The sequence below is a fragment of the Pagrus major genome, chromosome 16 (assembly GCF_040436345.1).
Source record: "Pagrus major chromosome 16, Pma_NU_1.0".
In the NCBI taxonomy this organism is placed as follows: Eukaryota; Metazoa; Chordata; class Actinopteri; order Spariformes; family Sparidae; genus Pagrus; species Pagrus major.
The window spans coordinates 22,204,878-22,220,071 of record NC_133230.1 but is presented as its reverse complement, the minus strand read 5'-3'; the positions used below and the strand labels follow the sequence as shown (position 1 = coordinate 22,220,071).

The 15,194-nt window shown below is 41.9% G+C and overlaps 1 protein-coding gene across 1 annotated transcript in view; it reads left to right on the top strand.

The window, feature by feature from the left end:
* The first annotated feature begins 3,516 nt into the window (after positions 1-3,516).
* asap2a (ArfGAP with SH3 domain, ankyrin repeat and PH domain 2a) overlaps positions 3,517-15,194 on the top strand; it is a 58,544-nt gene continuing 46,866 nt past the window's right edge. Inside the window, exon 1 of the mRNA XM_073483717.1 lies at positions 3,517-4,074. Coding sequence (XP_073339818.1) covers positions 3,949-4,074 — 126 coding nt within the window. The 5' untranslated portion in view covers positions 3,517-3,948. The remainder of the gene's footprint in view (positions 4,075-15,194) is intronic.

Here is a 15,194-nt window from a genome sequence, read left to right as displayed (position 1 = left end):
TATCAAACAATGTGCTTTTCATATTGTGTTCCCCCAGCCTGTACCTGCTGGATGACCCCACTCACCTTGGTTTCCAGTGCAACAGAAGAGGAAAATCAAACTCATGCAGCCCTAATGGTTTAGATATTTTTAGGTTGCCTTGATTTAGAGGATAAGACCTTCATTCAGAAAGGCAGATGGTATTGAAAATATAAAGCCATGTCAGCGGTGAAGGGAAAGGCTGGCGTTGTTTGGTTCTGCTGACCTCACTGACTGAGCCGCTCTGTCTCTGGATAGCAGATGTTCATTGGGAGTGTGTGCGTTCATTTCTCATAAGGGAGTGGAGGCCTGAGTAGCCGGCCAGGGTCAGCCTGGGTCTTAAGCTCTTCATTTAGCAGCTTGCCAGGAGACGCTGCAGAGCTGAAAGAATGTGTGAACACTGCCCAGTTTGTGATTTAAAGGCTGCCCAGGGTTTTTGCCTCGGCCGCTGTGATACTATTTATACCGGTAGCTGCCCTGCCGGGGCTGAATGAGCTGGGAAACATCAGCGGATTTTTCATCCAAAAGCCCAGGAAAAATGCTCTCAGGGAGCAGGACGCCGTTGTTTTTTCAAGCTCCCGTTGACAAAAATTCAGGCACGGGAGGGAGTCTTCACAAGTTTCAGACAGTGCCTAATGATAGAATTTTTTCTCTTCTGAGTTTTCCCAACAGGATTTTGGGAGATACAACTGTATTTTTTCAATCACATTTATTTTTGGCTGTGGCCTACAAAAAAAACAACTCTCACATAGGGAATAATGCAGTAGCTACTTTCAGATAAACTCTGGAGCAGACACACACACATGCAAAGTTAATAGTACTCTGTTAATTATTGGCCTAATTAGCCTTTTTATCTGATACATGTGATGGCACACTATCAGGCCTCATTACCAGCAACGGTGCTGATACTGTTGAGGCTTATCACAACAGTATTAATCATTTTCCTCTTTTAACAAAAATAATTTCCCGTCAGCTGTCTAGTAAAATGTTAGTTAACATAAATCTATTGACACTATACAAAAAGTACACTTTTCACCAGACAGACAGCTACATTATGTACAGTATTTAATCATCATGACGAGGCAGCAGGTGTTTGTTGTCGAGGTCTCTGCATCAATATGTCATTTACATTAAATGCATAAATCAAGGAGATGCAGATAATGAACACTTGTTGACATTATGAAGGCGACAGCAGGAGCAAGAGAGTTACTGTAGCATGAAAAGCATTTAATGACTGCAAGCTGCTCATCTGAAGAAGAAATACTTTTTAATCCCTTAAGGAGGGAATTACATTTTTTCACTTCGTTGTTATTTCAACTTACACACATTGGCCTAAAATACACACACATACACAAATAGCACCTAGACATGCATTAATTGTTGTGGAGACAGTGAAGGGGCAGCTGCATAGCACAGCACCCCGAGCAGGCAGTGGTTCGGTGCTTTGCTCAAGGGCACCTCCATAGTGCACAGCAGTTAAAATGGCACCTCTCCAGCTATCAGTCCACACACTGTACCGACTGATCCGACTGCTGCCCCAGAGCATCTGAAAAACAGATACTCAAAGGTTTGTTGGATATCACTGCAAATTAAATGTGGCTTTTACAGTATCACTCCAATTTAGATTGGACATGTTTTATACTTGGGAATACCACTAACATTGTCCCTAAAAATTAAATATTACAATCCTAGTTCTATCTATTTATTTGTCAAGTGTACATTTTAATTTCACCATTTGTTCTTGTGGCCAATCCTTGACTGAATCCTTGAATGTTGGCATGGTATTTTAAACATCTGAATAAACCCCATAATTTAATTTTACAACAAATAAAAAGTTGTTTGTTGTTACAATTTGTTTCCACTTCGACATTTGGATACAATTAGACCGGATTTACAGCTTGTCTTCACAGCTCATCATCCTAGGCAAAGCATGTGTGTTCAGATCAAATACTATATGTGCCTTTGACACTTAACAGAAAAAAAAATGACATTCAACACTCAAGATGGCAAGATGTTGACATTTGCACAGAAAAACACACTACACCACACATTCACCATGATTCTGCATCATTTACACACAGTTGGCTGCTTTCTGTATCTCCACCTTAAGAAAGAAACTACTAGTGGTGCTGTAATGAAAATGCTGCTTTTAAGTGCCGTTGGAAATATTTTATGACATACAGTTTACACTGCACTGGATTAATGTAGTGCCCCCATGAGTTGAAAATAGGGAAATTTGTATGACATCTCTGGTCCTTATAGTATGGAGGATGTCTGAGTTGTCCCATATGATACCACTCATATAGATTCAATATTGTTCTTATTTCCTACCAAATAGCCATTAAAGCTGTCTTTGAACAAAAGATACTGTTATTTTCTTCCAGGAAATATAGGCTAGCCTACTGCTTCTTACAAGTTATGTTAATGAAAGTTTCCGTACCACCATAACTGCACAAAGTAGCATACCACTTAAACTAAACACAGGCTTGAAAGTGTTTTTCCTCACTGTCAATTAGGCCTAGAATCTATATTTATATGGAAAAAGAAACCAATAAGGAAGGAGGGTAGTTATCAAGGGTAGTTATGTAGGAAAAATTATCAACTTGTTTGCTTGCATGCACTGCAGTAATTGAATGCTATAAAACCACAGTTTACATGTAGTTGGTTAGTTCAGTAAAACATAAATGCAACCACTACAAAACACAACTATGAGCCGTAAACATAAAGGCAATATGTAAGAATTGGCCATCTGTTGAATTCATACTCAGCAGGACGAAGAGGAGGAAACAAATCAACGGAGAGACAGCTTTCAAAAGCTACAGTTAGCTGGTTAGCTCGGTTAGCCATGCATGTAGCTGCCTGGACTGGTAGTTCAGTGCACAATTGGAGTGTTGGTGTGGTGTTTCAGTAGAAATCTCTGCAACACAATACGCAGACACATTCAAAATTGCTATTTCTTCACATTCTAATGATAATTTTGATATTGTTTGATTGTTTTCTACAAAGATTCTTACATATTGCACCTTCAACTGCATGACTTACAGAAAGGTAATGGAAACACTTCATGAGAAAGTTTCTCTTTCAATTGTGTCTGGAATGTGTTTCCTTAATTTTCAAGACTCCTGCATATGTTGAATAGTTTTGCCATTTTGTGACCAGAGCGTCTGCTCTTTTTCATGCTGTTTTAAGCTGACTGCCACACTTTTTTAATGCCGGCTGAATGAAATGCACTTAACATTGCACAAACTATCTTTCAGCCCTTCTTAATGAGGCGTTAAATCTATTTTGCATAGCCTCACTCGCCTGGTAAAACTTTTAGAAATGGCAATTGAGAGCGTCGCCATAGTTTACGCGGAGCACATGAAGGCAGCACGAGTTCACGCCTTTCGTGGACCCTGATTGGCTCCCAATTACCAGCTGGCGCCCCCCATTGGCTGCTGCGCATCCATTGAATCCCCTCCTCTACCTTTGTCAATTTCTTGCGCTCCCGTTGAAAACCGCCTGGTTGTTGTTCCTCGGGTTAGGAGGAAGAAGTTGTCCGCCCCGCGCAGTCTGAGCTTCGGGAACACCGAGAGAGGAGGGCAGGCTCTACCGAGGAAGCAGAGAACAGAGGGCGACCTGTGAATGAAAAGAGAGTAGTGGGGGTGCAAGCCAGGAGGGTTTAACCTAGCCCACCACCTTGTAGCGGCAGAGGCGAGCGGCAACTCCTCGAGCCAGCAGCGTGCGACACCGCTGCACTGGGTCGTGTTGGGAAACAAACAAGGGAATGACATAAACACACAGAGATGGTTCACTACCCGCGGGGACCTTCAGAGACACTACTGCTACTGCTGCTGCTGCTGTGAACTTTTATGCCCTAAAACTACACACGAGAAGTGGGATTACTGAGAGTGTTTCTTCTTCTTCTTCTGATCAGCAAAGGGATTAATTATGCCGGACCAAATCACAGTTTCAGAGTTCGTGGCAGAGACGAATGAAGATTATAAATCGCCGACTGCCTCTAACTTCACCACCAGGATGTCCCACTGCAGGAATACAGTGACCGCTCTGGAGGAGGTGAGTGACTTTGGCCACAATTCAAAGAAACCTGTTTTCTCTCAGTCCTCCCCATTATACTGACACAATGTGGGATCATACTTTTTTTTAGTTTCGATGATTCATGTCAGCTCAGAGTAGGCCAATGTGCAAAGATGCTGCTCTGCACTCCACCTTTACCCCATCCCTCATGCTCCATATTCCTACTCCCACTAGCTCAGCCATTGTTCATCAGGGTATTTATTACAGTCCTAGATCCATAGTGTGGTTATACTGTAGTTTTTGAGCGATATATCGTTTGGCCGATATTATCTGCCGATATCGGTGTCGTGTCCACATTGGCCGATATGAAAACTCTTTTTTTAAAGATTATAATGCAGAAAAACATGCTTGGGATAACTTATAATTATAAAATGCTCAGTTAGTTCAGTAAGTTTCTCTGCACCGATGTTATTTTAAACAATAAAGTTTATTGTGAAACTGTAAAACATCCCGTCTCTGTTAAATATATTTGTCAAATGTGTTTAAAAACCACATTTTAGGGATCACTGCAGAAAATGTGTGCATAGTGGCCGATATATCAGTTTTTACTTCCTAATATCGGTATCAGCATCGGCCCCAAAAATCACACATCAGTCGGGCTAGTCAAGTCAGTTATATTTATATGGCTCAAAATCATTTACGACAAATTTCTCTCAAACTCTACAATCTGTGCAACATGCTCCTTAAACTCTCCTTCTGGATAAGGAAAACCTTCCCATAAAAGACCCCTCATTGGGGGGGAAAAGGAAGAAGAGCAAAAGATGCAGGATCCCCCCTCCAGGATGGACAAACATGTAATAGATGTCCTTGCACAGAGTAGAGACAAACAGTAGAAGCACTAGGAAATAGACTGACAATAAAAGGTAAATAGAGTGAAAACACATGCAGTGGAGAGTGATCAGAAAGGATAATCATTTACATGTGCTGTTCACTTTTCAGTAGTGTTTGAATGATCATTCCCACGGTGATAGAGGGAGACGTACAGCTGCATGGCACTGTATGTGCACAGAGAGCACTCTGTGTTCTTCCTTTAACTCGCAGGTCATCAGGAGGAAGGACACTTCCGCTTTGTTCCCTGACAGCCCTCCACAGCCTCCCTCCCTCCCTTGTTATAGTTTCCCTACTTTGTGTGCTGTATGGCAGAGCCTCGCCCTGCCTCATGGTAAAAATAGAATTTCCCACATGAGCAGCTCGGTGTATTATGTGTGTTAGTGTGTCTCCGCTCTGTTAGTAAGAGTACGCTTGCAGATGTTAGGTGTCGTGCGAGGAAATGGATCGTTTCTGCCTGATCTCACAGGGGAAAAGTTTTCAGCCAAATGGGATCGTGACAGACGATCTGGTGCCTTTGCTCACACCTTTAATTGTAAATTCAAGCTGACTGCTTGAGAGACGAGATAAGAAATTGGCGTCTAATATCAGCACTCCTACTTTATTTTTAACCTGTGTTTGTGTTGGATTGAGCCAGGGAGCCAGACAAACACCTGCTCTGGCTGACAGGTGCTTCACGTGGGCGTCAGACACCTTGCTACACTCTGTTTCATTTAAACCTCTGCTGCTGCTGGTTTTAAAATAGCAATTAATCTGCTACTGGGAATGAAAACAGCCCTGCTCAGAGTGCTTTTCTGTAGAAGTCAGCAACTAAGTGTGTGGATTTTACTCTTTAAAATAGAAGCTCGGGAGTAATTGCTGGCTTGAGAATCCAATTCAGCAGCTTTCTTTATAGAGATGAGCTGAATTGCCTGCGAATTGTTGTTGCAGAGCTGCAGAGTAGCGTGTTGTTGTTACACATTGACCTCCCCACGCTCAGGCTCGGGGAACACAAGGCCTTATTGTTGGCACAACAAGACCTCGCTCACTTTGGTCTGTTTGACCAATTAAACACTGCAGTGGACGGGGAACACTTCCACTTATTGTCTGCCAGCCTGCCTGGAATCTCGAACACACGCACGCAAAACAAAAACACATTTGCATATGTACATACACAAGCATCTACAAGTAGCTATGAAGTTTAGGAATCAACTCTTTTTTTTATATTCTTGTGAACATTTCTTGAAAAAATAGACAAGCTGTCAAGAGGATGACTCTTTCACCCTTGGATAGGATAACACACCCGCCTACTGTGTATTCATGAAGTCAGAATGAAAATAAAAACATCAGGTTTTGCTGTTTTCAGCATTGTGCTGACTTTCAAACATTGTGCTGATACCGACCTTCTCTAGAATAGCGGTTTGTTATATAAGCGCTCACTTCTCAGCTTTTACCCTTGAACTGACAGCTGAGGACAGTCTGATTGGAGCAGTGCTGTGGTCTGTGATGCTACAGTGGGCTGGCATATCATTTCACAAGACGTCTTGTTTTACCAGTTGGCATCTATGAGTTTTGATAATGGGCCGTCTGTTTTGTTGCTGACTTCAGGGTTTTGATAAACATTCTCCTGTTGCCCTATTTTGTTTTCAGTGCATATATATTCTCGATATTATAATGTTATCAACTGGAAAACGCTGTTTTATAAACATTCTAATATTATGTGCATGCATTTGCTTGAGAATATGCATCGTATAGCCTATTTTGGCAATCGGGATGCAAAAGTAGAGTACAACTATGCATTTTTGCAGAGTTCTCTGCTGACAACTTTGTCTGAGTCATGATGGACAGCTTTTTAAAGAAAAATAATTTAAATTGATGCAGCAGAACTAGAAATATCCTCTTTTTACGTCTCCGCTCCGTGATAGCAATGGCAAGAGGTTTATTTATTTATTTACTTATTAGGGCTGTCCTACCTATTTTGGGGAACATGATATCTCAAGAACGCCACGAGGGAACTGAAGGATGAACTGGCTAGATTTTGGTGGCCAAAGGTCAAGATCACTGTGACCTCATGGTGTCCGATTCTCTTGAACATGATATCAACTTTGAAGGAATTTCTTCAAATTTGCAACTCTGGTGTGTTCAGGAACTTTTAAGTCTAATTGCATGGACATGGACACTGCAAAGTTGTGTTATTTTATCACTCAGAGCGTTTTAAACATGTTGATAGCTGTTTGAAGTTTGAACCTTTTAGTACAAAGTTATTTTGTAGCTGCACCAGTACATTCCCCAAAACAACTACAATATCATTTTTACCTGGCTTGTTATCAGCGTTATTGATAATAAATAACTTTTCTAACTAAATGTAGGTCACTCTGTGTGTACAGCAACAAACAGTGACAACCTAATAGCATATTTCAAATTGCTTGAGAAAAATGTATATGCAATACATGAATTCATTAAAAGTTTCTTACCATTAACCAAATGTTTACTTACCTCCACCACGTTTCGGCTTATATCCTGGCAAAGTCGGCAAATAGTGTACCAAAATTTCCGGCAAGTTCCCAGTTGTTGTTCCGACTTTAGGGGTCGTTCACATGAATTTTCCTAGTTGGGAACTCATTTTTCTGACACCGTGTGAACACACTGTCAGATTAGGGTGTTTTATGCTGGTAGCTGGTAATGTAGCCTCAAGCTGCTAGCCTCAAGCAGAGATGAAGAGTGGGCTAGAATTTTTTTTTTTTTTCCATTTTTAAACTTGTTATCTTCAGTCCCAACTGACGTCACGTCTCTCGAGATAATTTATCAGACTTCACGCAACTCAATCCAGAGCCACAAAAGGCTTTATGCATCTTTTTTCACATATGCAGCACTACTTACCAAGACATGCAAAGCCTTACATTTGTTCGCACTCTAAATCACAAATACATCTGTTCTTTTTTAACCCAAGTTTACTTTTTGTGTGGGTGTAAGTGGTTGACAAGGGAGATTAATTTGTTCATAGACAGGAATGATTAATGTGTAAATCTGTTGTTCCAGATGGCTTATATACTACTTTCTGTTATCGACAAGCAGAGAACAGGGTTATAAACCATACATACCTGTGTACTGTGTGTCCGTGGACAGCCAGGTAGTCTTCATATCACAAATCACTATTGCTGGCAGAAATGTCAGATCCTAAAAGCAATAAGTTTGTTTTTTGTCAGCAATATCGTAGATATAATAGATATAAAATCCATGTACAGAATGTTTTTTCAGTTCAGTCCACAGTGCCATTTCAGTGTAGATTCTGTCAATAATTAATGGCAATATTCACTGCTTTGAGCTTTTTGCTATATGTTCAGTAAATGTTTTGACATGCTTTACCCTCCCAGTTTATCAGACCATCTCACCCCAAATGTATTAAAATCGAGTGCATCCAGTGTTTTTTTATTTTCAAATTGAGCTTGCCCTTGTTTAAAAAGCTGATGCACTTACAGTCTCATCTTCTGAAAATACCTTTAAAACTGACCCCTGGGTCTGATTGTTTATAGGAAGCCTTTAAACACATTAACAGGAGACTCTAGCACTCAGAGGTTTTACGGAAATGGGTCCACAAATGTTGCGTAATTACTTCTTTCTAAACTTAATTGCATCTGACACAACCTTAATTAGGCTGGTAGTTTAAACTGTGTGGCATTAAGAGGCCATCCAGAGAGCTTGTGTGTGTGTGTGTGTGTGTGTGTGTGTGTGTGTGTGTGTGTGTGTGTGTGTTGTGTGTGCGCGCGCATGTTTTGTGTGTGTGTGTTGCTTAAACCACACAGCAATAAAAACCTGTTTATCCAGTAAGAGGATGCTGGGATTTGGGTCACGACCCCCCTTTGTGCTCTTGTAAAACATGGCTTTTCTTCCTCCACACTCGCGTTGACTTTCTTCTGCCAAGTCCAGACCTTTCAGAAGTAAGAGCTCCAGGATCGGGTTTTCCCTTCGAAGTTTCATTCCAAATTTTCTGAATGACAAGTAGTTAATCGAGATTTGTCTGATTGCTCTTACTTTATGAGTTGACAGATGCCAAGATATTTAAAATGGCAGGATCTCCAAGGTTCAAGATTTATGTTATTGTTGTATGCAACACAAGATGGCATAATAAAAGTTTCGTTGTAATTTAGAGTCCGAAAAATGAACTTTTCATGGTAGACTGATGAGTTCAGGAGTCTCACAGCCTGAAGCTGCTCTGTAGTCTGGTGGTATGGCAGCGTACACTTCTGTATCTTTTGCCAGGGTGGCAGCAGGGTGAACAGATTGTGGCTGGGATGGGTGTTGTTTTTCAGTGTCCTTTGGACTCTACCAATATCATTGATGAGTCTTCCTGTCCTGGGCTGTGCTGTGAACCATATGGTTGGGGTGGTTGGATGTCTCATACACAAGACTTTACCCTAGGGACTGGAAATCGAGTCCTGTGTGTGACCGAGTTTCAAGATTAATTTGCTTCACAGACTCTTCAGAGTTTTCCCTTTTATGGTGTTGGCCATTGGTGTTTTTAAAATACTTTTTATACGTAAGTGTGACCTTGAAATGCAGAAAACACAATGCAGAACACACAAATCATTCTCCGTATTTAAAAGTCTAAAAAGGTGACATACATTTTTTTTATTGTCAGTTGCCTAACAACAGTGTTTTCATGAGGTAAACCACTCTAACACAAAGCCACTTGTGTTCTCAACTCTCTGTGTTTAAAACATGACCTCACATTTGAAGGAGGCATCAGCCCTGAGGGCTGAGCTGACCTCTGTGTTAAGTATTGATCTTGATGAAAATGCCCCTGTGCTTTTGTCTCACCGAATAAAACCTCACGAGGACGTCTGTTGGATGTCTGTCTGAAGTGGGAAACTGGCACACACTGTAGTCATCTTAGGTCTATTTTTGCATCTGTGACTGTTTTTATGCCCCAGTTACTGAAACCTGACGGGCAGAGAGAGACTCCTGAAATGATGCAATCAATAGAGTTGTCTCCTTGAACAAATCTCAAGTGCATCCACTTCTAGCTCAGGTATGAAGACAAGTATATTTGTGTAATATAACAGTGTTGCACTCACTAAGCGGTTGTGGCAAGCATTTAAAACCTGAATAGTGTATTAATTCCCTGGCAGAGTGGATCAGTTAGAATCACTTTGGATTACATCAACAGCCCTCTTAAAGCGTGAACTGAATACAATGAGTATGCATCGGATCTGACTCATCCAGCGGACTGCAGAAGATTGCTGAGTATTAGGGCTTGTGGCTGCAAAACAGCCGTCACTACTTGACATTCTAGACAAGCTTTTGTGTTGTCACCATTGTAGCCCTTTGATCAGTCTGTCAGCTGCACATAGCTGCTCAGACAGACACATAATATCTTTCATGACAATACAGCTGCTTTGTAATTCACAGTTGCTTGACAGGTAGAGTGCTTGCTTTTAATGCGGTCTCGGACATCCCCTGTTATTGCTGCATGAATACAAATATCCCAAAGTTGTTTCAGACTCTCCCGGCCCATAAGCAATATTCTATACTTGATGTCCTCAGCATGGCTCTCTCTCTAGCCCTATGCATTTAAGTAGTGTTTATTTCTACAGGGACAAGTAAATAGCATCACCAGTACCACAAACCACAGCATTCATACACACAGCTCAAAAGAAAAACATACAAAACAGCACACACCGGACAAATTTAATAAAATATTAAAGCATAGGACATTTAGTTTCTTGAGATCATGGCATTGGTGAGATCTTATTATGGACTTCCTTTGCGATTTGTGACTAAGAAAAATGTGGCATTCTGTGCCCTGATTGAGCCCAAATAACCATCAACTAAGGCTGTACAATATTTTGTTTCAAGATCAAAATCGCAATGTGTGCATGCGCAATAGTCACATTGCGGGGCATTAAATTAACTTAAATTAACTTGGGTCATGCTGCAACTTTTTTGCTGCTTGATACAAAAACCAAAACTCGCAAGATTCTCATTTCCCATGACTAGTCTAGCAGAGAGGTCTGTCTGATATCAAATACATTTCTTGGATTCTTGGATACATGGGAGTTTGTTGCTTGTGTACACAGCGAACCACCCATCGCAATCATTCTTCATCGCTTTATCAAACAAAACAGGGCCTGTTTTGTTTCTTTGATAAAATGCACTCCCCTACAAAATCACCCTAATCATTTTATAATGATTGATGCTTTCCAAATGGAGCAATTCAAGTTATCTGGGGAAAGTCCTGTGTTTTTTATATAATGCAATATGTATTGAAGAAAACCAAAACATCACAAAGTCAGTGTAACATCGTGCAGCCCTACCATTAATAATGCTGCTGTAATCATAGCCCCTATTCTCTAGAAAGAAAATAGCTTCATGGGCTATATCCTCCCTTATATAGTGCCAGAAACCCACCCATCCACTAGGCCTCTGCCTCTGTCCTATATCCCTTTGTCCGGTTTATTCATTTTTTGCCGATGAATAACGGTTATTTATAGCCAAGTCAGCTTTTCATGGGCCATTACTGGTGTTGAGGGGGAGAACTCAGTCCTAAAGGCTAGCGTCATTAGTCTTCCATCTGGCTATTATTTCATCCAACAGTGGTCCATCAAACTGGTATGCCAGCTATGCACTTGTAAGGCACACTGCCTTGTTGCTTGGTTTTGTTGAGCGATTATTAGGGAGTATATCTGGGAATGGTGATGGTATTTACAGCAGCGGCAGGCAACTGTTGGCTGTGCAGGAAACACCAGGGTTCAGTCTGCTTCTCATGGACTGTTTCTAGCTTTCATGCTCGAGTACAACAAGGTAATGGGGGTTGTAAAATGGTTTGTAGATTCTCAGTGAACTCATGAGTGTTAAAAAAGCAGTAGATAAGTGCCTGCTGTGAGTGTCCTTAGTCTCATCTCTTTATAGTGGCTCTAAGCTTAATCTCAGGCCACTGGTTGTTTGAGGTTCATGCTTTACCCTGACATGAACCATTATCTTCTGTTAACACAAGGTGATGTTTCATTTAATTCCCAGCTGCCTCAGTGGCTATGCTGTTCTGTTTTTGCATAACTGGTTCAGTGCAGAATAAAACACTTGCTTTCTACTACTCCTTTGTGCTGAAACGTCTCATTTAAAGTACAACCGTTTATGGCTGCTGTGTTAACATCCGAAAGCAAGTGTGCTCTCGTAACTCTTCTCCATGTGTCAGTCTATCAGCTTGTGTTGATACTGGAGTAATTCCTGAGTCAAGGAAAGGCTGGCCTTCTCCTGGCCTTCTCCTGCCCCGATCCCCCCCCCCCCCCCCCCATTCCAGGCAAGGTTGTTGTGAACGGCTGTGGCCTGGCTGGGGACAACAGCTGCCCCCCTGCAACAGGTGGCCTGGAGGAAAGTTTTAACAAGGCTTCAGACAGTCGGATTATCGATGCAGGGACAAGCCACGTCTAATAGCTTTAGAGACACACAGATGGATCTATGAGCTCTTACGCACACATGGCCTAAATGAGCGGTCTGGCTCAAGTGAGCAGTCCAAACCCCCAGACACTCTGGCAAGTCTTCGGTATACCACCTAAGAAGCTTAATACTTCCTATAATTGAAATGGGATTTCTGGCAGGATCACTGCAGTCCTGTCTCCTCCCTTCACCCTCACTCTACATGCCCACCGTCCCTTGACTTTGCCTTTCTGTAGTTAATGCACCAGAGTAGGCCAAGTACATTGAAGCAAAGCCAACTGCATCCATTCTTTCAAATCCTGCACGAGAACAATTGTTTTTAAATAAGAATTGTTCATGAGTTTCCGAGTGTTCTTGATGGATTTGTTTTTAAGAATGATTAAATTGGTCTTGGATAGCAGTACACCAGAACTTTATAGTTAGGTCCTGGTGCTATACGTGAATGCTGTGTGCTCAGCAGGAGAATCGTTCGGGGAAAGATCCCAAACAGGGGATTTGGAAGCTCTGGCATCACATTTGTTTTGGCCATAACAGTGTTTTTCTTTGGTTTGTGTTAGACCTAGATGCGTGTATTTGTTGAGGGTTTTGGGGGTCCTACCTCGAGATGATGTTTAATGTTTTTCCGATTTAAAAAAACAAACAAGCAAATACACATCATTTTGGACCAGAAGTACTTCCATATATGCATACAAAAGGTAAGAAAAGCAGATAGTAAAGAAGTAACGTTCTCCATCTTAATTTGAAATTCATTCCGCTTAAGTGGTGCCCAAAAGGGCTGCACTTAAACCCTAGATAATGGTGGGACTCTAATTCTCAGAATCAGTGGTGGATCACCCTTAGCTTGGTTAAAGCAATGCCCCTTTTCACCCTCTGTTTTGGACCTCAGTGTTTCCTATGGGATCTTTGTTTGAAATAAGAGGTGTCTCCCCAGCCTCCAGGGCCGGATAGAGGACGTCTGTGTTATCATCTGAGACAGGCTCTGTCCCGGTCCTCATTACAATGCACAAGCCCTCCCCATGGATCTGCCAGGGGCGGAGGTCACGGTCCTTTCCCAATCGATTCAAAGCCATGATCTCTCTTATCCCCTGATGAGCCTTGACTGTTAGGGTGTGATATGATTTTACTCACTTTTATACACCGTCTATCCTCATTGAGCTTGGACAGCAGGATTTGGGAGTGATGTGATTGGTCATTGTCTTGGTAGATTTGTTTGGATTGGAGGGTTGTTGGAGCAAAAATGATCCTGAAACTCTCCGTCCAGCATGGTGTTGGGGATTGAGGTGAAAGGGGAGACTGGCTGCTCTCCGTCCTACACGGTGGTTAGGGGGTTGGACACTAGGGGCACAGGGGGGTAAATGGGAACTTAAAGCTCTTCTCATCCATCAGAGTGTCCTGGCCCAGATTGTCTGAGACGGCTGCTGTTGACGGCTATTGTTCCCTGACAGGCCCTGCCTCTTCATTAATGAACTCCACCATTGATTTGTAGTCCTGGCCACTCGGCTCTGCTTGGGGCCAGGGTGGGATGGGAGGGGTGAATCCTCACAGTTGTGTTGTCCTGCTGTCACTTTCACTCAGGGAACAGACCCAGACTACTTCTCTGTTGGGTACAACACAAACTCTTTGGAGGGTCTTGAGAACTTTAGTCTGATGGCTTTTAACTCAGCTAGGACTAAACTAGATCAGTTGTATGATGATGCAAAAAGGCATTTTTGATTAAAGACATTTTGTTAATTTTTCATAATCTAAATGGTCTTGAATAGCACTTGAAACACTTTGATGTTTGAACTCATGAAGGTTTTATCTGTAGAGCATGTCGATGAAGTTCTCCTGAAGTCTTAGACCCTTGGATTTTCTCTGTTTCATTGAGCGGCTGGGTTTATGTCAAGCGAAACTCTTTTCATTTTTTTACGTTCCCAGCAGAGTTCAAAGGATTTGTTTGAAATGAAGGTCTTTTTTAGTGTGACTGAAGTGTGCTCTCAAGCTCACAATAGCACACACACACACAGTCTTGCTCTCTGTAGTGTTTTACTGCAGCATTTTCCAGGAGAAAGCATGTCATTTTCCCTCTTTCTCTCTCAGGCATCATCACACTATATGGAGCTGTGTGGTAACCACTGGGCTCTTTGCCTCTGGCACTATACTGCTTTGACACCATGAGGGTGACGCATACAAAGAGAGACTCCAAGGTGAAGTCAGCGGAGTTTTTTCCCCTCAAAGTGCCGCCACATTTGGTCTTTATTTCTGAGCAACTGCTTCCAACTTGGATTTTTAACAGTCTCCTGCCAGTTTATAAACTTCATTAAAGACTCCCCTCTAAGTCAGGGAGACCATTTTAACAGGTTTCAAACATGGCGCCATCAGGTCTCCACTGTGATTTTTCTACATCATGTTCGTGGGCGCCTGACATATGTTTTCATGCGCTTTCTTCTCACTTAAGCTGCCCCTTTGAACGTTTTTTTAAGGATCGTTGAAGAAATGCAGGAATTGAGAACAATGACAAACAATTAAGTAAATTTGACACTAGTAGTAACAGACCGAAAAAAATCCCATTGCAAGTGAAGTATTATGACCATGAGGCAGCAGAGCCATCTGGGAAAACAATTCGGAAACAAAAGCTCTGCCCGGGTCTCTCACCTTGTAAAACGTAAAACACCCTGTACACTGGCTCGGCAGTTAACATGAAAGTTTGTTCTCTCTAACACTTGAATTATTGCTGTTGATGTTGTCATCCCAGTGTGATTTCTGGCAGCTGGCAGTCGAGGCTCTGGTCCAACATTGGTCTTTGTAGTGGTCACTAAGGAGCTGTAAAGCACCAAGTGTCCCAGTGCTAAAATATCACAAGGCTTATAGGTAGATGA